The 25,810-nt window shown below is 47.3% G+C and overlaps 3 protein-coding genes and 1 pseudogene across 5 annotated transcripts in view; all 4 read left to right on the plus strand.

Annotated features, from left to right (window-relative positions):
• Nucleotides 1–129: 129 nt before the first annotated feature.
• Nucleotides 130–2,705, plus strand: LOC119198824 (transmembrane protein 236-like; annotated as a pseudogene).
• Nucleotides 2,706–3,772: 1,067 nt separating this feature from the next.
• Nucleotides 3,773–12,457, plus strand: mrc1a (mannose receptor, C type 1a). Its single transcript, XM_037456518.2, has 30 exons — nucleotides 3,773–3,940; nucleotides 4,041–4,442; nucleotides 4,736–4,909; nucleotides 5,035–5,190; nucleotides 5,286–5,399; nucleotides 5,478–5,618; nucleotides 5,697–5,879; nucleotides 5,972–6,129; nucleotides 6,222–6,335; nucleotides 6,423–6,538; nucleotides 6,681–6,829; nucleotides 7,187–7,386; nucleotides 7,470–7,585; nucleotides 7,674–7,752; nucleotides 7,853–7,997; nucleotides 8,094–8,132; nucleotides 8,588–8,751; nucleotides 8,881–8,945; nucleotides 9,061–9,161; nucleotides 9,268–9,407; nucleotides 9,565–9,673; nucleotides 9,783–9,955; nucleotides 10,058–10,163; nucleotides 10,259–10,491; nucleotides 10,575–10,740; nucleotides 10,831–10,983; nucleotides 11,062–11,178; nucleotides 11,400–11,558; nucleotides 11,642–11,674; nucleotides 11,764–12,457. Exons 1-30 carry the CDS (start codon nucleotides 3,871–3,873, stop codon nucleotides 11,994–11,996), a joined length of 4,308 nt encoding a protein of 1,435 aa, XP_037312415.2. The 5' UTR covers nucleotides 3,773–3,870; the 3' UTR covers nucleotides 11,997–12,457.
• Nucleotides 12,458–12,917: 460 nt separating this feature from the next.
• Nucleotides 12,918–21,840, plus strand: LOC119198840 (zinc transporter ZIP12-like). Of its 2 annotated transcripts, XM_037456389.2 has the most exons (14): nucleotides 12,918–13,122; nucleotides 14,526–14,834; nucleotides 15,408–15,722; nucleotides 15,809–16,016; nucleotides 16,430–16,581; nucleotides 16,733–16,904; nucleotides 17,387–17,559; nucleotides 17,653–17,802; nucleotides 17,943–18,020; nucleotides 19,024–19,096; nucleotides 19,223–19,381; nucleotides 19,499–19,686; nucleotides 20,044–20,183; nucleotides 20,854–21,840. In XM_037456389.2, exons 1-13 carry the CDS (start codon nucleotides 13,012–13,014, stop codon nucleotides 20,170–20,172), a joined length of 2,217 nt encoding a protein of 738 aa, XP_037312286.2. In that variant the 5' UTR covers nucleotides 12,918–13,011; the 3' UTR covers nucleotides 20,173–20,183; nucleotides 20,854–21,840. The 2 variants fall into 2 exon arrangements, with proteins under 2 accessions (XP_037312286.2, XP_037312285.2); XM_037456388.2 differs by having other exon boundaries at nucleotides 20,044–21,840.
• Nucleotides 21,841–22,986: 1,146 nt separating this feature from the next.
• The window catches only part of cacnb2a (calcium channel, voltage-dependent, beta 2a), a 37,472-nt gene continuing 34,648 nt past the window's right edge, over nucleotides 22,987–25,810 (plus strand). Inside the window, exons 1-2 of one of the 2 annotated variants that reach the window (XM_037456567.2) lie at nucleotides 22,987–23,552; nucleotides 24,901–24,993. In XM_037456567.2, coding sequence (XP_037312464.2) covers nucleotides 23,472–23,552; nucleotides 24,901–24,993 — 174 coding nt within the window. In that variant the 5' untranslated portion in view covers nucleotides 22,987–23,471. The remainder of the gene's footprint in view (nucleotides 23,553–24,900; nucleotides 24,994–25,810) is intronic. The other variant, XM_037456570.2, reaches the window with a different exon arrangement.

The raw sequence follows: 25,810 nt of genomic DNA on the forward strand, positions 1-25,810 counted from the left end.
AAGCGTCGCGTCCAGGACTAAAATGCTCCCAAGATGCCAAGCAAGGGCCCCATGTGTCCCCTCAGGGTGCAGAGCTGGACGACCTTTTGTATAAAGAGAGTAAAGGCCCATCCGCGACCCTCCCCGCCCCCCCCCCGTCACGGCGATGCACACAATGCCTACTGCAGTGTAAGCAGTTGGGGGCCAGCAGAGAGCCGCGCGAGCCGCGTGGAAAATGCTAGTGGAGGCAGACAATGCGGCGGCCCGAGGCCCGACCAGCAGCGCCGCGCGGGGGCACGGGACGCCTCACTGGGGGACAGCGGCCCCCGTCTCCCTCCCTTCTTTGTTCCTGAGCTCCGCGGCATGGGCTCGGGGAGGACGCTGAAGTTCGCCCTTGTCGCGGTGCTGGAGTTCGCGGGCCTCTGCGCGCCGCTCTTCGTCGTCATGCAGCGGTTCGCCGTCGTCGCCGCCAGGGTCAAGGCGTCGGCGTGGCCCCCCGGGGACGGCGCCATGGCCTACTGGTTGATCGTGGCCTCCTCCATTGCCTACGTCACCTCCACCGCCCTGCTGGTCTGGGTACCCATGAAGTACATGGTCTTCACGAAGAAGAGGTTTCTCGTTGGGAGAAGGAAGTGGTGAGTTCGCCTTTGTCCAGGAGGGGGGGGTCAGCTGACTTTGTGTTCCTCCCTTACGTTCTTTACCTTCCTTTTGTATATTCACCAGGAGGCCCGTGGCCCTCGTATATGTGATCCTTTCGACACTCCCCTGCTTTGCCTTTCTCATCGCCACCGCCAAGGTACGGCATCTCCTCAGTTTATTTGTACTCTGATCGTGAACTTTGACCCCCTGTGGTACCATATTTATGACATGAGTCAGACTGTTACGGTTGGTCCTTTCCTGTTGGGTATTTTTCAGACGATTGTATTAAACATACTAAAAAAAACTTCTTGAAAAGACTCCTTTTGAAAAACGTTGAGGGCGAGTGGAAGCACAGCGTGTGACTGAAGTGTACGTGTGGTGATTTGTGAGGAACCTTTTGGTTCTCAGGGGATGAATATGGATAAGGAGCTGCTGATAAGCAGCTTGCTCCATCTTCCTTTCCAAGCTGCCCTTGTCACATCATGTGTGCATGAGGCACATTTTCACTTCCTGGCTGGCTGAAGCCACAGTCCTATTTGCTGTTTCATGTAGACCTTTTTGACCTTTGATGATTTGGTGTCTTTTACAGAAGAGCCATAAATTCTGCCAAGAAGACCAGCTTTTCTGCTTAAAGTGTCCTCTTGGTACGAAGTCCTGACTCAGCCTAAAATCAGCGCTGCAGGAGACCTCGGCCCCCAAACCCAGCAGCCAAGGGACGTCGGACACGTGTCCGCCAGTCCTGGCTGCAGCGGCGGCCCTTTTTAATCGACTTGAATTGGACGCGTTCCGTATTGAGGACAAGTGATTGGCTGAAATGCTCCCGTGTGTTTTGACTAATGCTTTTCTGTCTGTTTGCCCAGGTTCAGCTAAATAACAACGTGAAACATGATGCGTTCACAGAGCTCCCCGTCTCAGTAGTCCTCTTCTCGCTCATCTGCGTCGACGTGGTGGAGAGGATGCGCCGCTGCAGGCCGGCCGGCCAGGGTGAGCGCCGCGCTTTCCCAGGGTGCTTCGGGGGTCACGGAGACAAACGCGGCTGGCGGTTCTTTTACGTGATTTACCCAGAAGAGCTGGGAACTGATTCTTTGGCTTCCGGGCCCCGCAGTTGAAAGGAAGCGAGCAGGACGTTTGTAGCTCAGTTCTCGCAACGCGGTGCTGAACTGACAAAAAAACAAAACACAACAGCATTGGGTTTTCTAAAGCGAGGGAAAAAACTCGCTCCATTTGAGAATGTGTTTAACGTCAGCTGTCTCCTGACGTTTCCCCTGCGACTGCTCAAAAGACTTAGCGGCGCTGCATTGTATCTTTACTGATTTCACGTTGGCCAAACTAAAATAATGCTGAATATTATGAACCATGTGGAGCCTTTTTTCTTTTTTTCTTTTCTCTGCCCAGCCAACAACGCGGAGAGAGATGCCGACATCCCGTCCTCTGTCCTCACTCATGCGGAGCAGGTAACACCCGTCGCCACAGCCGTGCCCGGGCAGCCCGGGGCAGCGCCCCAGCACAGCGGCGCGAACCCCAGCGGAGCGGGGCCTCGACCGGACGCCCCCGACGACGGGACGGCCCCGGGGACACCCGGCGACCCCGCGGTGCCCCTCTGCACCTCGGGCCCGCCGAGGCCCCTGCGCGCCCGCGACGCCCGGGCCGACGTGTTGGCGGACAGCTTCATGTTCTGGATGGATACGGTGGAGATGGTGAGGGTGGCGGGACTCCCCGTGGTCTACTACTCGGGCTGGGTGTTCCCCGTCTACGTCTTCAGCTTCCTGTCTTGCCTGCGCGTGGCGGCCGCGCCCCGGAGCCCCCTGCTCTCCTGGCTCGGCGTGGCGCTGCAGGACTTGCCCTTCTTCCTCGTGCGCGTGGGCCTGGTGGCGTTCTTGGGCTTCGTCACGCCCGTCCTGTACCTGATGAAGAACCTGCTGGTCTGCCTGGCCTTCGTCTGTTTCAACTTCGTGACCAGGCTGAGGTTCTTCAACACAGAGAGGATGTTCTTTTGAGAGCGGCACAGACATTTAAAGCACATGGCGGGATCATTAGGATATGAAGGATGCGGGGAGGGTTCGGGAGGCGGCTGCACGGCCTCTTAAAAATAACTTTAAGTTGTAGTTTTAAGAAAAGGTACCATGACCAAAACCAAAATTTGTGACACAGCAGAGATCTTGTACAAATGCATGCTGGTCAACAGGGAGTTCTGGGACTATGTTTCCCCACAAAGGGCATTGCTTGTTGTGTTATTTATTATTTACCTTTCATGTTCACCCGTTGTACTGCTCACCTGGAATGTCATTTGAGATTTTATATCAGATTTCTTTTTTCTACCATCATAAAGTGCAGAAAAACATAAATACATGTTGTTTATATTAGGTTTTTATTTACTAAGTTATATCTCTGAAAAAAAAGAAAAAAGTGTGAGTTTGTACTATTGGTACATACCTGTATATTTTAATAAGATTAATAAAAAATAATTAAAGTAAATCAGTTGCGTAAGTTTCCATGTATGCAGACTGTTTTTAACCATTATTCACAACTTGTATGTTGCAATTGATCCCATTTCTTTACCACCGCTGCTGTTCACCTGATGTGGTCCAAAGCACAAAGAGGACTGAACAATATTGTTGTAAATAGTGTCTTCTAGAATCATCTCATAAAAATCTAAAGCCATGGTGTAAGAATTACTCAAATACAAATGTTGATACGCCTTTGAAAATATTCTTCATTCTACAATGATTAGTGAGCTCGAAGGTTAACACAAAGTGGCAACCTCTACTATTGCGGCTTAATTTGTTTCTTTAATCCTTTGAGTATCTTTACATGATGTAATTTCAGTCCATTACTGCACAACTTAGTAGTGTTGGACACAGCTTTGAGTCCCTATAAAGGACAAGTATGTCACAGGTATTTGTCCCGTCTCTCTGCTCCGGAGGCATCAACTGCAGACGCTATAATGCCAACGTGGTCAGATCTCTATTTGCTTCCCCCAATAGGAAGCAGGATTTCCTCCCGTTATCCCTCTCTCCTGACTTGTATCACCCCTGCACTCCTCACCCGAAGCCCCCCGTGGACCCTCTGGGGGAAACTGCTGACTATGACCAACCTTTGCAGCCCACGTGACAGGAAACCCATCAGTGGGATTAAGGGGGGGAAAAGCACCGTGTCTCTGTGTCATTGTCGCTCCTTGCCTCAGGCGCACACCAGACCACTTCTTTCCTAACTGGAAAACTCTTCTACGATCCCGTCCACACCTCCAGGATAATGTCCCCCTGCTCTCATGTGGCTGTGGTCCTCTGTCTCCTGCAAGTCCTCTGCATCACTGCAGACATAGGTACGTGCACCTGTCACAATTTATCCTTCGTGAGCAGAGTTTACGAGAGGGTTTGGGTGGTAAAAAACACATCTGTTGAAGCTGATTTGTCCTTCTCCAGACAGCGGCTCCTTCCTGATCTTCAACGAGAACCACAACAAGTGCATAAAGGTGGAGAGCGCCACGTCAGTGACGGTGGCCCCCTGTGATCCTCATGCCAAAAACCAGCAGTTTCGATGGGCCTCCGAATCGCGCATCCTCAGTTTGTCCCTCAAGCTCTGTCTGGGGGCCACACAGATTAAAGACTGGGTGAAGGTGCTCCTCTTTGAATGCGACGAGAGCAGCAACCTCCAACACTGGCAGTGCAAGAATGAGACCCTCTTTGGCCTTAAAAACCAGGACCTGCACTTGAACTGGGGCAACCACAATGAGAGGAACGTAATGATCTACAAGGGCTTAGGGCTGTGGAGTCGCTGGAGGATATTTGGCACACGGGGGGACCTTTGTTCAAAGGGTTTTCAAGGTAAGAATTGTGGGCACACAATTAATTTTTCTACTAGATTTTTAAAAAAAAAAATCGTAATTTTTTACTTGGAAGTCACTACCATCAAAGTGAGCTCGGCGTTCTCGCCAACATCAGTGGACGACCTCGATAATGCGTCTGTTGCAGCCAGGTTCCCGTTTTTTAAAGAGAGTCTCTGCCAGGTCAACAATCACACTTGAGTGTCCCGATCAAGTGTCCACACACATTTAGGTTGGTGATTTGAGAGCTTCGCTGGTGTTTCATCTTTAACTCCACGATCTGTGTCTCCTCAGAGGTTTTCACGATAGGGGGCAATGCTTTTGGAGGACCCTGTCAGTTCCCATTTAAGTTTTCCGAGAAGTGGTACGCTGAATGCACAAAGGACGGCCGCACAGATGGACAGCTGTGGTGTGCAACAGAGAGAGATTACGACACAGCAAAGAAATGGGGCTTTTGCCCCAATGCAGGTGAGAAGCATTATTTACGATCTCCCTCAGTTTTTCTATCGTTCCCTCCGGTCCTTTAAAATCCATTCACTCCATCCCTCGGTGTACTTTCACCTTTAAATCGCTGTGTCTCGACCGTAATGCAGCATCCTCAGGTTGGGACAACGACCCGGTGACGGGGGTTCAGTATCAGAGGAACTCGGGGTCAGTGTTGACGTGGTTCCAGGCCAGGAAGAGCTGCCAGCAGCAGGGCGCCGACCTCCTCAGCGTCGTGGAGCTACACGAGCAGTCGTACATTTCAGGTACAAAGCCAACCCTGTGAGTCACGCACACTACGTGGTGGTATCCTCGACCTTACGTAAAACACGCGCATTGCAATGTTTGGCCCTCGACGCAGGGTTGATAAACACTTTGGGGACGTCTCTCTGGATCGGTCTGAACAGCCTGGATTCTGAGAGTGGATGGCAGTGGAGCAACGGGAACCCGTTCAGATATTTGAACTGGGCTCCAGGTATGTGAAGACCTGTACTTCGACAGGGGTTGCATGAAGCTTTGTCAACGTCAATAACGGATGAATGTTTTCCAACAGGTCATCCGTCGTCAGAGCCCGGACTCACCTGCGCAACCCTCAATGCTGCCAAAGCCTCAAAATGGGAGAGCAGCGTGTGCACCAAGAAACTTGGTTACATTTGTCGCAAAGGAAACTCGACCAGTCTGCCGCCGCCACCAAGTAACGTCCCGTAGTTTCATCTGGCTTCACTGGAGCGAGTCGGAATGTGTTGCCAGCGCCTTCGGTTTCTCTTCTCAGACAAAGACCAGCCCGGCTTCTGCCCCAGTCACTGGGTTCCGTACGCGGGAAACTGTTACTACCTGCAGAGGAAAAAGGAGATGTGGAAGGACGCTCTGGCCGCGTGTCACAAGGACGGAGGGGATTTGGCCAGCATACACAACATCGAAGAGCAGAGCTTCATCGTGTCTCAGTCGGGTTACTGTAAGTGTGCAATAAGTCCGTTTGTTGGGTTTTGCAAGCGCTCCTGTGTGAGAAATGCTACCACAGTCTCCATGTGAACTTAAACCCGCCAGTGCCGACAGACGTGCTCTGGATTGGCTTAAACGACCTGAAGAACCAGCTGCTGTTCGAATGGTCAGATCGGTCCCACGTGACCTTCACCCAGTGGCAGAGCGACGAGCCGTCTCACCACAACGGCCTCCAGGAAGACTGCGTCGTCATCAGGGGAAAGGTAACAAACGCGAAAGGTTGACGGGTGGGTGGGCTGATGGAGCGGTGACATGAGCGGTGCTGTTCTTAGCTGCTGCGTGTGGCCCGAAACAGGACGCCAGGTGGGCCGACCACATGTGTGAGAAGACGTACGGGTACATCTGCAAGAAGAAGGCCACCAGACCGCCCGAAGGCACCCAAGAGGACGCCAACCCGGGCTGCAAGCTCGTGAGTGATTTTGTTCAATGCAACGATCGTGCAACGAAGCTTTTATCAGATTTAATCTCGCTATGTTTTGTTTATCATCTTCAAAAGGGCTCGATCCGATTTGGTTCTTATTGCTACAACATTGGATCTGAGAGCAAAACCTCTGACGAGGCAAAGCGGGCGTGCTCAGTGGCTGGTGGTTACCTGGTGGATGTGGCTGACAGGTATAACTTCATTTATTTTGCACCCCCTATTGTGATCAATGTATTTTAAGCTTTATTAAATGTGAGGATTAACTTCCACTTAATCCTTATTTTGAAAAAAATAACATTGCTCCTATTTCTGCTTTGATATGTTTTCATGCAGATACGAGAATGCCTTCTTAATCAGTTTGGTGGGTTTGAGGCCAGAGAAGTATTTCTGGACAGGTTTATCCAACACAGACAACATCAACACTTTCAAGTGGAACACCAGAAGAAAAGTCACGTTCACACATTTCAATGTGGGCATGCCAGGTACAGCACACCGCGCTTGTCCTGTCCTGAACCCTGTGTATTCTGTTTGTTTGTACAATACAATATTGGCTGAAAGGTTAAAGTGATCTTTTACAGGTTTTACCTTTAACTGCACTAACGGCATGAGTGCATTTTTTAAATACCACTTATCCTGTTTACCATCCGCCTTCACAGCAGTTTAATTAAGTGCAAATGTTAAAGAATTTCACCTCCAAGCCCCCCTGTGCCTTCATGCAGCCTCACAGCGATTCACTCTGGATCTCATTACTTACTCCATGACACCTTCCTTGATGGTAATAATTGATCATAATCTCCACACCTTTGAGCTCAATTTTTTTTTCTTCCGTTTACTAAAAGACCGAAACCAGGGATGCGTTGCCATGACAACCGGGGTTGTCGCTGGACTCTGGGACGTCGTCAGCTGCAGCAACAAGGAGAAGTACATCTGCAAGAAGCCAGCGGAGGGCGTACCTGTGACAACAGTCCCGCCCACCACCCTCGCCCTGAGCTGTGCGCCCGGGTGGACCCCCGCTGGCAAGAGGAGCGTCTGCTTCAAAGTAGGAGGACAAACGGAACTAATCCGGGAAAATGGTGTGACTCCAGCCTAAACGTATCGTTCTTTTTCCCGCTCATTAAAAAGCTTTACAGAAAATCAACCGCCGAGAAGAAAAGCTGGCAGGATGCGCAGGACTTCTGCAAGGACATCGGAGGGCACCTCGTGAGCGTACACAGTGAGGAGGACCTGAACAACGCTCGGTATGCCGCATTTATTCTTACACACATCGGGATCTTTATCATGCTACTCAACCATTCAAGCCACCTGTGCTGTGTTTTTTTCCTAAAGGTTTCAGTCTGGTGATCCAGCCTGGATTGGCCTCAGCTTCCGTACCAATGCAGCTTTCGAATGGGCCGACGGGTCACCTGTATGTAGCACCCAATGGTCGCCGCCAAAGTCTTTGCTCACCGTTGTTTTTCTCTGCCCTGCTCTAATTATGTGTATTTCACCCCAAAACTTTGACCTAGTTTGGCTTTTCGAACTGGGACTTTGGGGAGCCAAACAACCACAATGACAACGAACACTGTGCGGAAGTTCACTTTTACTACGGACGGCACTGGAATGATGCGTTCTGTGAGAACTACAAGGACTGGATTTGCCAGATAGGCAAAGGTAACCATGGAGCAGCGTAAAGAGACGCAGAGACATTTGTAATATTTGGGCAGTGCTTTGCTAATTGTCGAGTCCTCATTGTTCTTGTACTTTCAGGTGTGACTCCCAAACCTGAGCCCGTCCATGTTGAAATAGGTACACATCAGCTCCAGCTTCCCCCCACTTCATTTCTTTCTGCTTCAACAATCCTCCTTTCTAATCAATCCTCTTTCTAATCATTCCAGCAGCTTTACATATTATATAATAAGTCAGTCGGTTCACCCGTTAGGCTCAATTCAAAGTATTTCAATTATGAAGCAAATTGCAGGGAAACTTTGCTCCAGCAAAAAGTGTTTTAAAAATATGAAGCTGTGTGTCGATGGTGGTCTTCTGAAAGTCCAAAAATGTAATTCAATCGTCTTATGCTTGCTTTATGACTAAATACTTAAAGATGAAGCTGTTACCACCTGAAATAGAAACTGTAGGTAAACATTAAAACTTTGGACTAGCGTTAGCATTTAGCTCAAAGCTCCGATGTGTCTCACAGAACTTTAGACTTTTGTTTTCCATGATGATGCATCTGAAGGAAAAAAATTTGTTTCTCTTGACAGTGTACAACACCACCGAGGACGGGTGGTTTATATACAATGACACACAGTATTTTATTAACAAGGACATGCTGGACATGGAATCTGCTCGAGCCGTCTGTAGGAAGAGCTTTGGTGATCTCGTTGTCATCACAGGGGAGAGTGAGAGGAAGTTCCTCTGGAAACTGGCAAGAACTTCTCAACACCCTTTTCCTGAATAAACAACATGTTATGTATTTAACATGTTGGTAAAAGCCCTGGAAGCCTTTTTGATTAAACTTTGACCTTATGTTTCTCTCACCACGATGTTCCAACAGATAGTAAAGGCCGCCGACGGGCAGTACTACATCGGCATGAACGTGAATTTGGATAAATCGTTCAGGTGAATGACCCCACATTGCCTCCCTTTAACCACCCGTCAAAGTCCTGTTGGGAACGTGAAACTCATTTCCTTCTTGTAACTGACACATTTTTCATCATTTCTTCCCCATTTCCAGCTGGATGGATGGAACACCAGTATCATTCACCTCATGGGAAAATAATGAGCCCAACTTTGCTAATAATGACGAAAACTGCGTGACTATGTACAGAAACTCGGGTGAGTCAATCACTGCGTACCGCGGCGGTTTCGGAAATCAAAGCAAGTGATAACAATTTAATTGTTCTTATTTATTCGCTTTTCCCTATAAATTGTCCACATGTAGGACGCTGGAATGACATTAACTGCGGCGCGGAGCATCCTTCCATTTGCAAAAGAACCAGCAACTTTATCAATGCAACAATGGCTCCGACCCTTCTTCCTAAAGGAGGATGTCCACCGGATTGGCTCGTGTTCCAAGGAAAGGTATATGATAACTGCACACAACACATCTTACTCCAAATACTAAATTGGAACTCTAACTCTTAGAAGATTTACCTGAATCTGTTCTGGTAAAATGTGTTTCACACTGGGTTTTTTTCCAATACCAGTACACTCATTGTCCAAAATCTTGTTTACACAGTGCTACAAAATCATGGTGGGGGACGACAACAAGAACTGGCGGGATGCCAGGAAGTACTGCATAGACCAGGGAGGAAACCTGGTTTCCATCACCAAGGAGAAAGAGCAAGGCGAGCGTTTTTCTTTGTTGTTTGTCCGTAACAATTTCATTGTGCAGGGACGTTAAAAAAAACATACTTTCAAGGGGGCTTAAAGATAAGTTGTGTCTTCCTTTTCTAGCATTCCTGACAACGCAGATGCTGAGATACAATAACGACCTGTGGATCGGCTTGAACGACATCAACTGGGAGAAGCACTTCATGTGGACGGACGGCAAAAGGATTTCATACACCAACTGGGCGAAGGGGCAACCGGCGACGTCGGTTGAGTGGCGTTATGCATTCGAGATGGAGGTTAATTCCACTTGAGCTTCTTAATTAGAAAACCTTCTCTGCTTGAACATCCCGGGTTCAGACATTTGAAATGTCTAACTGATACTGAACGTTTTCTTTCAGACGTTTGACTGTGTGATCATTGTGGGAGGCAACTCCAAATTCACCGGATCGTGGAAGGTGGGAGACTGTGAATCCAAACAGGGCTTCATCTGCAAAAGAAATACTGGTGGGCAAAAACCACATCAACGCGAGTTACTGTTATTCTGGAAACCGTAAACTTAAAAGCTTTTTTTTTTTTTTCATTGTGCTCTTTTTACAAAGACTCTCAGATTGCAAACCCGGCCACAACTGTGTTACCGAAGGCTTTCCAGAAACTCGGCAATGACTCCTACAAGCTGGTGACCCTGAAGATGGAATGGGACGAGGCGAGGAGGCAGTGCCTGGCAGACGATGCAGATCTGGCCAGTATCCTGAACCCTGTCGACCAGGCGTACCTCACCTTTCAGACATCCAAGCACAATGAGCCTGTGTGGATCGGCCTCAACAGCAATGAGGTAAACGGTTCTACCTCTTACCGGTCACCGCTGGTTCAAACAAGTACAACGTAACGTAAAGGCAAGCTTTTGTTTTTTCACAGACCGGTGGGCGTTTCAAGTGGGTTGATAACTGGAACCTCATTTATACAAAATGGGGCACAAATGAGCCTAAAAACAACTATGGCTGCGTGTATATGGATGTGGACAAAACATGGAAGACTGCACCATGTACCAACAACTACTATTCCATTTGCAAGAGGTCCCCAGGTCAGATATCCCACCCGATCCTGCACAACGTACTGTACGCTGCCAAATGCTAACAATGGCTAACAAAGGGTTGTCCGGTCTCTTTTTCAGTCGTAGCGCCCACTGAGCACCCACAAATGCCCGGTGACTGTCCAGAACCAAAGAGAGAAATAACCTGGATACCCTTCAGAGGCCATTGTTATTCCTTCAGGAGCTCAGTGGTGGACAAATGGGCCCTTGCCTCAGTTGAATGTCTGAAAATGGGTACTTAAGAAGAATTTTCACTCACAAATTACGGTTTGTATGTGCATACAATTTTGACAGCATGCCATTGTTCATCAGGTGCCTCTCTGGTGAGTATTGAGGATCCTCAGGAGAGTCTGTTCATAGAACAGAACCTGGAGCTCCTGCACGACGAAGTCAAGACCTTCTGGATCGGCCTCTACAAGACTTACGAAGGTGAGCTGGTCTTGCAATTGTTCTTCCTAACATGTAAAGAAGACGTAGACTTCATGTATGAAGGGGACAAAACCACCTTGACATCAACGACTGGTTTGCCGTTTGGAAGCTAAATTGATATTGTTGTAAAATGGGATACTGAGCTCTGTGACTAGGTGAGAAGACGCACATGAGCTGAAGTTTTCTCACTCTGATCAAAGTAACAAGCTTCCCTGTTTCAGGCGGGTGGATGTGGATCGATAGCAATGCTGTGGACTACGTCAACTGGAAATCAGGAATGCCAAACTCTGGTTCATGTGTGTTCATCAACTCTGAGGATGGAAAGTGGGCCACGCATAACTGCGACAGATATAAGTCTTACATCTGCAAAACAGCTAAAGGTAAATGGAACCAACTGTTGTACGACAGGTCTAACTTCACCCATCTGTCGCTTACATTGAGCATTTATTCCGCTTTTTTTCAGTTATTACACCTACAGAAAAACCACCATCTGTTGGTAAGTTATTCATCCATCACATTTTTAACATAATAGTACACACTCCAGTTACGTCACCGTTGGAACTTCTTCATGTTTTGGCTCTCCAGCCCAAGTCGTCAAAGAAGCTTCCCACGGGTCAGCCGGCATCACCGTCGCCGTGGTGCTGGCTGTCATCGCCGTGGTCGGCCTTGGTGCCTTCCTCCTCTTCCGCGGACGGACGCCCCTCCCTGTTCTGGGAGAAAGCACCTTCGACAACAAGTTATACTTCAACAATCCCATTCGAGCTCTCGTGGACACCAAGGGTTTGGTGTCCAATATGGAGCAGAATGAGCAGGCGTAAAAGGACGTAAGGATAAGTGGCTATGGTTTCATTCTTCATTTGGGTTCAAGCAAACACTGTGATACTTTCCATTTAAAGACAGTTGGATCATGTTAATGATCCCTAATCAGTATATAATAAATCCTACAAGCACTGACATTGCACTTAGTGAACTAGGGACAAGATAATATGTGAACGATCCAAAACAAATACTTCATGATTATGTGATGTGTGAAATCTGTACAGTTTATTTTTATTTTTATCAATCAAGATAATGAAGAGCATTTGAAGACCAAACACTGATTAGGAATCGTAACGAGTGAAGATGTTTTATTAGTACAATTATCAGATTGTCTCTGCCTATTTATGCTTCACAACTTGTAAATAAATTCTGAATTAAAAAAATGCATATACAGAACAGAATCTTTGTCTTTTTAGCACTTTTCTCTTTTTAAAACCAGCCAACAAATTTTAACCATAATTTGCAGGGAGCTGCGATAAGATGAATTGAGACATGAATAAGTTGCTGCAATAAAAATTGATGGCATGGCTCTGCATTTCAAATAAAGTTACTATTTCAGAACAAATCATTTTTCATCACTTTTCATATTCACAAGCCTTGTTGTCGTTTGATTTGTCAAACAGGTGATCTTGTAACAGGATCACCATTACATAGACACATTTTAGGGACTCATTACTCAGTGTTTAGTGAAAGGTAGACCAATATGAGAAGATATAGAGGAATTATTTTGATAACTGCTAAAAAGGGGACGTTTGATCCGATTGTTAAATATCAGCCAAATGTAAAAGCTCGTTTAAAACGAAAAGGCCCAGAAAATGTACAATTTTGAAAAAATACATATGGATCCTGTACGCATCAGCCATTCAACCCCCCCCCCCCACCCCCACCTACACCTCATGTTGAAACGAGCCAGCGTTCTCCATGGTAACTGCAGCCCTCTGAGGCAGTTGCAGCTAATCCTCAGGAGATTACTCAACTCCACTTCTCCAAAGAGTGGTTTTATTTGCACCACCGATGCCCGAGAATCCTTCCAGCTCCGGGTCTCCTGTTCATCCCGCCGGAGGAGCAAAGCAGCCATTACAGCGGCGGAGAGGAGCCGGGGGTGGGGGGAGAACGGTTCATCCGGTGAGCGTTTTTCTCGTCTACCTCAGGTGTAGCTGCAGCTTTAGTCCCATCGCTGCTCGGTCGGCGTGACCTGCAGGGCGTGTGGCGTGGGAGGATGTTGGGAGGTTGTTTTGCGAGAAAGCTCCGCATGTTTTGCTCCGCATGTTTGATCTTAAGATGACTCAGAGATCATAGAGAATAATAAAAGAAAAAAACTCTGTGTTAATGTTCATCTTTCTGTTTTGTGTATGCAGTGGCGTCTGGTGGACTTTTTTTTCTTCGTAGATCCAGTCAATCAGTTTCAGTAAAACTAGGGTATCAAACACGCATTATTACTTTGCATTTATATATTTAACAAGTATTCCAACAGTTATATATACAGTTATATATATATATAAAACAATATTCAGAATATGATATAACTACCATATTGTAACTAATATAAATATCCCCATATAAATATAAATATAATTATATACCATCTATTAGAACATGTATATATTGAGATGCACCTATGAACCTAGTTTTTTAGGGTAAGACCCGATCAGTGTGTTGAGAAAAGAAGCCCCACAAAACTTCACACAAACTGTTTTGGATAAAATGTGCCTGGTTTTCATCCACGTCCTGGTTGTGTGTCCTCACCGCGGTCCTGTGTGCGTCGCAGCCGGGCAGCCATGTTAAACTTTTAACACAGACGACGTCATGCGGCGTTAGCACGTAGCTAACTAGCTAGCTAAACATCCCAAAGGGCTGTGCCCAAACCTCAATGTTTTTTAGTACGCTAAAATTATAATGTCACTGATTAACTTTATCAGTTATTGGCTAACTGCTTCTTGACATGCAGGAAAAACACATTTAGATATCTTAATTTACAAATATTACTGGGTAAATAGTCCTCGTTAAAAAACACAAAAACTGACTATTTCTAAAATGTATTTTAAATATAATAATGATGCTCTGCACATAAATAGCCTTATTTATAATCTGACCTAAATAAAATAAATATTCATCAGCTGTGTGGGTCTGCATGGAGGTGGGTGGGAGGAAGGAGAGGGGAACTTTGTGTTCAGATGTGGATCTCCATATTATTACTTTTATATGTTAATAACAGCTTTTTACTAATAACCCTCCTCCCGAGTTTTCCTCAATACAAATTGTTTCTCCCTCGCGTCCGCCTCCATGCCCTCTTACTCCCTGCCCCCTGAGCTCTCTCACTCGCACTAATCCCTTTGTTGTGGACCGAGGGGCCCGGGCTTTGGCTGACCGATTGGCACTGTGACGGGTTGGTTCGGCTGAAAGGAGCCCAATCGAGCACCTCCTGTCCTCCGCCAGATCGGACGGGGCCTACGGTTTCATCAGCGCCTCTCGCCGTTTCCCTCAAGCTTCTTGTTTGTGCTCGTCATCTCCTTGTTTTTTCGCCTCAGGGGCCTCTGAGCAACTCCCCGGGGAGCTCGAGGGAGTCGGACAGCCCTGGTCGGAACATGCACTTCAGGGGCAGTGCTCCCACGTTCCACCTCCTGCTGCTCCTGCTGCTTCTTTGTCAGCTGGAGGTGAGGGGGGGGCGGGAGGAGCCGGGGTACCTGAAGGCCGCTCTCCGGGCTTTGGATCTTCCCCCGGGTGCCGGCGAAAAGCCACGGCTCCAAAAGAACCACACCGGCGTCCTGATCGCCAAGTTCCTGCGGGAGGTGCACTGTGCGCAGCGGACCGGCGCCGCTCAGGACGTCTGCGGCGAGGTGAGTCTGCCTGTTTGTTGCCGTGCAACAACTTTTCACGTCCGTGTGCTGAGTGGCTATTGTGTGTTCATCCCACGTCTGCCTACTGGTTTCCAGAAACAGGCTTGTTATGGCTGGAATGTGAGTGAATGTGGAGGCTTAAGTCCTTGACCTCTGTGGGGCATTCATGCTGAGTGGCTTTTGACATCCTTCAGTTTGGCGTAACGAACTGGAGCTGGAGGCACTCCACATGTTTGAGCAGGCGGGACGACAGAGGCCGTGAGCCTGTTTAGCTTCGAAAGTGAGATTTTATAATTAAGAAGGAGACGATGTACTTTTTTTTTGTTGTATTTCTTGTGGAACGGTCTGCCCTCCTTGACAACTAACTAATGGTGCTTTGCTCTTAGCCCTCTATATTTTTAAGTCGTGTGGGTCTCACAGGGCACAAACAGCAGCACAATGCCAGCATTTATCTGGAGTGCGCTTCATGCAGAAGAAAATTCTTCTTCTTCTGAGCTCACTCACATGACCTTCTGCAACTTTCAATCCTTAAAACTAGAATCAAATTATCTTTTCTTCCTGTCTCTGCAACAGTGCCTGACCCCAGAAGTAGCTCTCTCTGTCCTAGAGGATGATGGGAAAACTTACATCGCTGAGGAGGACTACCACAGGATCTCCACCGTTCTGCTGTACTACATAATTAACTTGCAAGACCTTTGTATGTCAAACGTTGCCAAACCCTCCTCCTCCTCCTCATTTAAGAACTATCAGTTCTACCTTTTGGCCCTCACCAATCTGCACCCGGCCGAGAACGACCTCTTCTTATCATCCAGTGAAACAGAAAGTATTCTGCAGCTCATTAACGAGCACTACGAGCCCTCCAATCAAGACGCCTCAGCTGATTTGCAAGTAAGGGAATTTTTATCGGAGAAAACCTGGCCCGTCCCCCCCGAGCGCACCCTTTGCATGTGACGGGCTAACATTTGATTCCACAGTGCGTCGATGCCGCTCACCTCCTTGAGGACGTTGACCCACAAGAAAGTCCAGGTGCTGGTGTTTCCTCTGTGCCCAAACTGGCTGCTGCCATCATCACCCACGTCCTGCAGGGACACTGCTTCAGACGGAGCAACCTCCCGTCTCCTGCTTTCTTTACCGACTACATCTTCCAGTCCCTAAATTGCACACGGGGCCGGCAGGTAATAGGTGAGTTCAAGAGCAGAGTTGGCTCGCTTTGCACATTTCATGCTGACATTTGCTTTTTAAAAGAAATCCTGCTGCTGTTGTTTTTGTACTCTAACCATCTTTAGCTACTAAATGCTCCCCTATGTTCACCAGCGAGTGGTCCACTATGTCTGATTGTTGAGCAGGTTGTGTAGAGACAGGAATTATTCCCACAAAAATAACTGAACCACTGCAAAAACAATTCAATGAGCCTTAAGAAGCTATAAGGACTTGGTCAGGTGATCAATTACCGTGAGTTAATGCCAATGAGTCCATTGATCCATTGTTATTATAACAGCATTGATAATGGCATAAAGTTTCCCTTTGTCCTACAAAGACATGATTCGATTCTTGCCTTCTGCACGGTATCACAATGCTGTGATGTCTTTGATCAGACTTGGAGGAGTTGCTTCATCAGCTGGGAGTGGGACGAGAAGCAGCGTCACACTCTCACCACAGGAGGAGGCGGAGTTCCCAGAAAGGGGGCGGGGCCCTGACTGCGGTCTGCAACCATGAAACTGGTGGAATAACCAGGGACTGGGCACAGGTGAGGCTGAGGCAAATGTTTTGATATTCTGCACAGAGGATCACAAGAGGCATGATATCTATGTCGTAACCTGCATGCGGTTACTGTGAGGCGTGATTTAATAACCCTGATACTCATCCACCAATTTCTCTCCTCCTTTCCATTTCATCAGGTGTGTTATTCAGCCAATCAGATGTCGGAAATTTTCGCGCTGAATCCTCAACTGCCAATTTCCAAGGAGCACTTCAGGCAAATGTGCCCTGCCATCGTTCAGCAGTTGCTAGGCAATGCCTGCGAGTCTGGAGAGGAGAATAGAAGAGGACCTCCGCCCACCGCTCTTGAGAGTAAGACATTTTAACCACACATGGCTGCCCCGGCAGGTTAAGAGCATGTGATTGAGGAATCAGCCACTGGCAGCACAAAAAGCAGGCATCAGAATGTGTTGTGATGAGGTGGGAGTCACCGCAGCTAGAGGTCCTTCAGCACGCAGTCATAACTTGGCGCCTAAAGTATTATGCAGTTTGATGCGACGCAATGGGAGAGGTGCACGCTCGCTCACTCGTGCACACATGTAAACGGATTGCGCGACTCTCCTGGCGGAGATGATAACGTCTTTTGTGACTCAATCAAGTCGTAATCCATGGTTTGCTATTACAAAAGACAAAAAATGATACATTAATGAAACTTAATGGATAATGGATAAGCAAAGGATCCTCCCCAATAAAAAGATAATGTCCTTCAGACGCATGTTTCCTTTCATTTAATGTTGTGATATGATCATCTTGATACCCGGACAGGGAAAAACACGTGTCTCCGCTCCCCGCAGGGTACGGCTACAGCACGGCGGCCGTCCTGCTCATCACGGCGGGCTCCATGCTCGGCATTGGCCTGATCTTCTTCAACTCTTGCCAGGAGACCTACGCGCTCATCCTGCAGCTGTTTGTGGGCTTGGCGGTGGGAACCCTCTCGGGAGATGCACTCCTGCACCTCCTACCACAGGTACACAGAACACGGAGCCCGCTGCGCCCGTGAGTCCGCCGTAGGGGAGGGGGGGAAATGTCTAATTGTCTCCCTCTCCTGTCCCCTCTGGAGATCCTCGGCCTCCACCACGACACTCACGATGAGGAACACTTTGCGGAGGAGAAAGAGCATCTGTGGAGGATTGTGGCCGTGATCGCAGGCATCTACAGCTTCTTCCTTATCGAGAGAGTCATTTCCCTTTTCTTTTCTTCTCATGGCCACGTGAGCGTTTTGTTTTTGCAGCTCTTGAACAAATCACTGATTATGTTTGTCCCAGATGTAGAACTTCCTTCCACGAAGGAGTTTGCGCAAAGCTGGTCGTTGAGCTTGCAGCCGGCCTCGTGACTCTCTTCTGTCTGCAGGGTCATGGTGACCTTCCCTTGGAGGTCAACCGCAACGGCCAGTCACAGAGGGGCAAGTCCATCTCCACCATACAGCTGGTGAGTCTCATACAGAAACATTGTTCTTGGCAGAAAAGCCTGATTCCCGTCATCGGCCCTGTTATGTACTTGTTAGAGGAGACACGGGGAACATGACCAGGCTGTTACTGGAAGTTACTGGAACAGCGAGATATAAAAAACGTCCAAAAGATCAAACCAAGTGCTTGTAAGTCGTGCTGTGTCACAAGTTGGACAGATATCTGGTCTCTTCTTCTTTTTTTCAAGTTTACTGTCATACCACACGGCTGTTACTTGGAATTGGAGCAGGATAGTTCAAATTCTCTGCCTCCTCTCTAACTTTCCTTTGTGAAATTTCAAACATTTTGAGCTCTGGTGTCTTGCTTACAACGTGGCATTTGGAAAATTCATAAGGGGAGACAACTGTTCTTCATTTTAATGATAAACTGGCGACAACTAAGCAGCTGTGGCAGCAGCTACGCTAAGACAAATGTTAAATATCTCTTTTACTCGGCGGCACACTGTGGAGTTATTGAAGTCAATATTTTTCCTTCACTCCCACACTACTCCTCCAGCCAAGCATGAAGGAAGCACTAATTCACTTGTTATAAACAGTGGAGATTAGCTGAAGGACACTGTCGATATAGGAGAACAGCACCATTTTTAGTCTGCACAAACAAACAGGGTAAAACAATGGCGCAATCTATCGTAAAAACACACACAGGATCAAAAGAATCCATGGAATCCGTGTTCGAATTTAAAACCCCGACTGGGAATTCACTTAAATCAATTTTCCTGTGCTGCTTTTATGTAACAGGCACCGAAGAGCGGTGTGGGAGGGAGTGAAGGAACACGGCATGTAGGATGCAGGAGAATGAGAAGCATTGAATCATTCCGAACGCCTTGAATACAAATGTTGAAAACTAGAACATTTCGGACACAAAGACGGGTCACTCACGTGGAAATAGACCTATCTCAAAACCATCTTTGTTACATTAAGTCAAATAATGACTATTGGTGGTAAATAGCTATCTTCTCCCTGCAGGGACCAGTGGATGACTCTGAGAGCACGGTAGCGTCACCTGAACACGTTGACAGAAGGAGCCCGTCACACCAGGGTAACGCCCCTCAAACACCAGCCGCACAACACCGATGAATGCGCTCCACAATGCGATCGGGTCCGCCCCCCCCCCCCCCGAGGGGCCCAGCTCCAGCCACACTGGACTCCCTTTCTGTGTCCCCAGGGCGAGGGGTCCCTCGGCTGGCTGTGATGGTGACCGTGGGGGACAGCCTCCACAACTTCGCCGACGGCCTGGTCCTCGGGGCGGCCTTCTCCTCCTCGGCCGAGACGGGCATGGCGACCACCGTGGCCGTCCTGTGCCACGAGATCCCGCACGAGATGGGTGAGGGCGCCGCGGTTTTTTAACCGCCTCGTGTTGTTGTTTTTTTTTTCTCGGAAAAAACACTCGAGCTCGAACTTTTCCAAGCTTCTTCCTGATGTTCTGCTGTCCGCCTCGAAGGGGACTTTGCGGTGTTGTTGAGCTGTGGCCTCTCGCTGAAGACCGCCGTGCTGATGAACCTCCTGAGCGCGCTGACGGCCTTCCTGGGGCTCTACGTCGGCCTCTTGGTTTCCTCAGACATGGAGGTGCAGCGGTGGATCTTCGCCGTCACTGCTGGGATTTTCCTTTACTTGTCACTGGTGGAAATGGTAAAAAAAACAAAACTAAATTAAATGATCCTGATATAATTTATACCTCTGATCCCAACAACCCAAATATAGCCTATAATGTTAATTTGCTTGTAATACCCCTGACCTTTGACCTTCTGTTGAGACCCACATGTACTGTATTGCAAAGACAATAACCACCAGCTGCTGCAGACGAGGGCTTGAAATGTCCACTTGCTGCCACTGAGCATCACAAACAGTGCAGCTGGTATCAGTCCTCAACAAAAACACTTCTCCAGATGTTGAATTAAACAACCCTCTTTCCATTCAATATTTGTATTATATGTCATAAAACTGTCCGAACCGTTTGTTATTTCAGTTCCGCTGCCTTTCTTTCAGCTTCCTGAGATGACCAGAGTGAAGACCGGCAGGCCGTGCCTCATGTTCCTCCTGCAGAACCTCGGCCTGTTGATGGGTTGGGCCTGTCTTCTGCTCCTCGCACTCTTTGAACATGAACTCAAATTATAAACGCCGCTTACGTGAGTCGTGGCGTAAAATCTCTCCCCGGCGGGTTGTTGGTTTAACGTGCGAGTTGTTCATGATGTTGTAGTCTCTGCACTGGATGGTAATTGTATTTTAGCTGTGTGAATCCTTTCTCTTTTTTATACTCGATGATTTATTTTTGTATGGTAGGTGCCTATATCTAGACAGTTAATTGTAATTAATACACAAAAAATGACCTTATTTGGCTGATTCCAGTGCAATTAGACAATCAAAAAAATCCAGAATTCCTCACAAGCAAAATATAAAGTGTTGTAAATGCACGTATTTGATCATCAAGACACATTTTCAGTCCCTCTTTAATCATAAATCAAACCCTCTGTATAAACACATGTCTTTCCAAGTAGCCATTAACGCTGATGACATCCATATTGTCATTAATGTAGGAACCAGTGGATTTAGTTCTTTTCAGGAAACTTCCCAAGACATTGTGACCGAAATGATTCGAAAAACACACAAACCACTATTATTATGCAAAACATGATTGGCTTAATGAGAAACTCTTGTATTAGATGCAAAGAATGGACTAAGCACTCACAAATACATTTATTTTTGAATTCCTGTTTAGAGAAACGCTGCTCTCTTTGAGCTTCTCATCTCAGAGGCATTGTTCTTTGTTTTTGAGGCCTCTCTGTGATCCAATATCAGGGCCCCCTTTCCACCCACCTGAGCTACTCGTTCCCTTCATCCGCCAACCTGGATGACTAATGCTCGCTGTTCAAGACGGATACTCCGGAGCGACGCGGCCCACACAGCGCACACGCTCTTCAGCGGGCCAGAGTCGGCCCGGGCCAGGATGGAGGTGGAGGAAGAGGAGAGAGCGTGACGAAACGAGAGAAACAGAAAGCGGGCAAATCAACCCATTTGCACATCTAATTGGATTTGTGATATTGAAAAGAACGAGTGGGTTTAAGAGAAGGTTTTTCTGTTTTTAAATCAGCTGGCTGTGATTAAATTTCCGGTGCTCTCGGCATCAAACACGTTTTTTGTGCAATTTAAACAAACCGCTGTCGAGCCTTTTTTTTCTTATTCACGTCGGGGATTAGTTTCATTGCACGAACTGCGTGGCGAATTATGTCAATTTACATTCCCGAGCTCACAATCGAAGTGCCAAGTCAGTTGTGTTGACAGACAATTTGTCTGATCGCATCAGAAAACGCTGACACCACTTATTGTGGCTTCCCGAAAGCTGTTCAAACAATAGCAGGAAGTCTGCTGCATTTTCTCCTATTCTAGCGATTTTGCTGTTATTTTGGAAATGCGTGTGTGTGTACATTTTCTTTTCTTTTTGCACCAAAGAGGCTAGATTATTTTGGCATGTGTGCATCTTTTCAATTGCCGGAATGGAGGAAGGAAGAGCTCTTTATCTGGACCGCCGTGGCGTGCACGCAGAGCACCCTCACGTGCTCGTCAGGGGCCCGTCAGGAGAGGAGTTCAGCAGGTCGTCGGGGGCAACAGAACACACAGAAACGCATGGCATGTGCCAAGAGAAGAGACCAAAAGCAAATTCCAGTTCCCTCGTGTTTCGATCTGGCCCAAGTCATATCTTGTGCTTGTTTTTGTTCTCACACTAAAACACCTGGTATCGACGTGTAAAGTGGGATTTTAGTTGTAGACTTTTAAATGTGAGTATCTTGACTTTAGGGGGGGGGGGGGTGTAAGCTGGGGAGACTCGCAAGAGAGATATGTTTTCTTTAATATATAAACCCCATTGCCCCGTAGAGACGCAGATATCACTGGTGCCGAAACATGGATCCTACAATGCAACACAACAGTTTTTCCTACATTATTTTTCAGACTCCGAAAAGTCTTCCTGCAGATCCACAGAAGACGTCATTCAACTGTATCCACAGGCTGACAAATAACAAGGGCCAGCAATCGGAGCAAAATCAGGGGCCCTTTAAAAATGCAGAGCACACAAAACCACTAGAGGGCGCTACAGTTGTCTGAGGAAGTTGTGCAGTAGTATCGTGTTTTTTAAAATTTATTTCAATAATCAAATTTTAAATACTTTATACAAGGATGTGCATCATCGCACAAGATGTAGAAATTTTCCTTCACTTTTGTGTAGAACTCACCTGAACAGGTAGAGGCAGCTCCACTGGGGCCAGTGCTGTCTTATTATATACAGGCTGTTGTAAATGTACCACTTAAATCTACAGCTGAGACAGTCCGTTGGTCAACGGTGGTGACGATGACGTTGATGTTGAAGATCAACGTGTTCCTCACTCAGTAGGACTTTTTCAAAGGAGATATTCAAGCCAGATGTTCCAGTACAAGCACTGAAAGAAGTGACACTACCTTAAAACCAATGAAGCTAAATGTAATGCGGTCAGCATTCATCTTACTATATTTCCCTATTGGTGACGTTTGATAATGTCGGGCCTATGTAACAGTGTTCTAAAATTTATAATATCCTGCCTTCCTTTTGTCAATGATCTGCCTTCTTGTTGTAAACGTCAACAGTTTCCAGTAAAACTGCCTCAATTTCAGAAAATCTAAGTGTCTAATAATAACGACGTGGCAACACACTGGCTTTGAGCCTCAAAATCTCCATTTGAGTGGCAATGTTTTTTAATAAATGACCTATTTTACTGTTGTTATGGAGTCATTGTCAAAGAAGAGACGTATGCAGTGAAAATACCCGTATATACAGTATACTATATATATATATATATATACTGTCAATATGTATTTTGTGCACAAGAAGGGAGCAAATCAACTACTGTTGCTGTAAACTCCTGTTTTCAGTCCATGTTGTTGTTTATTGGAACTTCATATGTGTATTTATTTCTATTTTTAACCTCCTTGGATACTACCACTTGTTCTTAGCTTCTCCATTTTTTTTTGGTTTTGTGTGGCTCTTATGTGGGGAAAAAAAAGGCATCTTTCGTCCGTTCTTCGTGCTTCGGTGCCGAGGGAAGGCGGCTCAGTGCAGTAGGAGGACACCGATGAAGAGGCTCGGTGCATTCACATCATCATCATCATCATCATCATCAGCATCATCTCGACCCTGCTGCTCTCGCGCACAAGCCCCTCCTTCAAACCCTCCCGGTTGAAACTTTGAAGCTTGGCGGCGCTCAGTTGGTCTCCGGCGGCGCCTCGTTTCCGTCTCCTTTTAAACTCACTTTTACGGCTTCTTCTTTTCATTTTTTTTCCCCCTCTCTCCTTCTTTTTTAACTTCAAAATGCCGTTGACTTTTATTTACTTTTCGCATCCGTCCGAACCGAAGAGCCCCGCTGAGCATTTCATCCAACGGGGTGACAATGGTCGTCAATAACAGTCCGAAAACCAGAGCAGGGGCGGCGGAAGGACGGATGGAGCCGCCGGGGACCCCCATGCTACAAGTGAGTCAAAGTGAATCGAGAAAAGGCGACAGTTCGTCACGCGGCGGGTTTCGCGTTGTTTAAAAGAGAGAGAAGCAGGTCGACCTCAGCTCACCTGACCACTTCCTCGTTCCTCTCCGGGGGGGGGGGGGGGGGGGGGGGGGGGCTGCTGGCTTTAAATGAACGTTTTTTTCATGACGTAATGTCAGAGGACACCGCAGCACAAGAGCTAGTTTGAAAAAATAAATGCAATTAAAAAAAAAATCGTATTAACTGCTGTTGGTGTCAGACATGTTTAGACAGGTATCTCCTTTTAGTTATGCTTTAAATTTCGCCAATATGTGTAAAAAAACAGGTCAGATATTTGAAATGAAAACTCAGTGACTTTAGCCATCAGATAAAAACAGTGGAGTAAAAAGTGCATTATTTCCCCCATACATAATATATACATAAATATCAAAGGTTGTTAAGCATGATACTTGAGTAAATGTACTTGTAACTAAGCCTACATGTGCATTATAAAATGTTTTTTCATGAACTTACTCCAGTAAGGTGTAGTAAATGTACTTGTAACTAAGCCTACATGTGCATTATAAAATGTTTTTTCATGAACTTACTCCAGTAAGGTGTTGTCATCCTGTTTCTACAGTTTTGCTTTGAAGCTCAGCTTTTTTCTGGATCGGCTCCTCAGAAACCGTCAGAAAATCTCATTTATAATATTGCTGGAATAAAAAGCAGATTTCAAATGATTTTTTCAGTTGCCACTAGCAACGTGAACACTTGAGCTGAGTTCTATCGCTTTCCAGACCCTCATCATATCAGGTTGCATATTAGAGACCACCCACATCATAACCATTTCTCTATGACACCTGTCATAATATTACTCTTCAAATAAAACACAGAGAGGCGTACTTAACTAAAGGAACCATCAGTGAGGCTCTGTAAGAGGACAGCCTCACATTATCTTCAAGCCCATTTTAAGATGATATTTGTGTGCAGTGAGCGGGGAAACATTTGTTTTTCACATCAACAGAAGAATTATTAGTTACTGATGGATTACTGAACTGTTTGGAGTCCAAAATGCCAATCTTTTTTCTTTTCTTTTTTATAAATTGTACCAAAGTGGCCCATAACCCATAAGTTATCAAGCTCCAGATGCAGATCTAGACCAAATATTATGGCATTTCTTCCAAATAAATAACGTATTCAGTTATTCTAATACTGTGGTTGCCAACTGATCTGTAAGAAACAGTAGGTAGCCATTTTCTAGGGGGTTTCAACCCACACATGGGAATGAAAACAATACATTAAGCCATAAATAAGGCGGACCTCTTCCTTAACAATTTGCTTCCCTTTCGGCTCTCTGTAGTCTCATGGCAGAGGAGCTCGAAGAAAAAGCCGGTTTAAAGGCTCCGATGGCAGCACCTCCTCGGACACCACCACCAACAGCCTCGTTCGCCAGGTAAGGACGCCGCCGCCTCCCGAGCTCACGGGTTACCCACCGCTCCCCCCCCCCCCCGGTAGAATCCCACCGGGAGCCTTTGCCACTCCTTCTTTCCCATCGTCCCCTCTCTCTCTCTCTCTCTCCCCGTCACTTCTCCTCATTTCCGTTCCGCGAGGCATGCGGGAACAGACATGACGAACGGCGATGACGTTTTCCCGGCTCCGTTCGAGAATGTGACGCACGTTCTTAATGCAAACTGGCACGAGAGCCCGATCGTCATCATCGTCATCATCATCATCATCATCATCATCATCATCAATCAGCCATGAGATGTGCATCGCGACGAGAGCCATCTGTAAACACCGTCGGGTACGGCATGTTAAGTGGAGGCCCTCTCCTCCTCAGCGGCGGCCTGTTACATAGCAGACGCCGCGAGGCGCACGCACTCGTCCACGTCTGGTATTTGTTGAGCGGACCTCGCGAGAGGGGGAGAGGCCCGGTGTTAAAGACGCGGCCCCCCCAGACCCCTCCCCTGTGCCCCCCCCCCCCCCCGCCCCCCCGCTTAAATGTTTCTGCCTTTTTTGGAGGAGGCCAGAGCCGGCCGTCTGCTCCGTCTCAGGGCGGTCGGAGAACTTCCTGAGCGAGCAGCGCGTCCTCCGCTCAGCGGGGGGTCTGATTTATTCTTTCACCGCCATCCCCCCCCCCCGCCGCCGCCCGCGGGAGCGCATGCCCATTCCCACAGCCCCGTCCCAGGAAACGAGGAGATCCCCTCTGCAGCCCGAGTCGCGGCAGACAGACTCAATTAGGCCGAGAGTGAGCGCAACGTGACACCACA

The sequence above is a fragment of the Pungitius pungitius genome, chromosome 19, assembly GCF_949316345.1.
Source record: "Pungitius pungitius chromosome 19, fPunPun2.1, whole genome shotgun sequence".
In the NCBI taxonomy this organism is placed as follows: domain Eukaryota; kingdom Metazoa; phylum Chordata; class Actinopteri; order Perciformes; family Gasterosteidae; genus Pungitius; species Pungitius pungitius.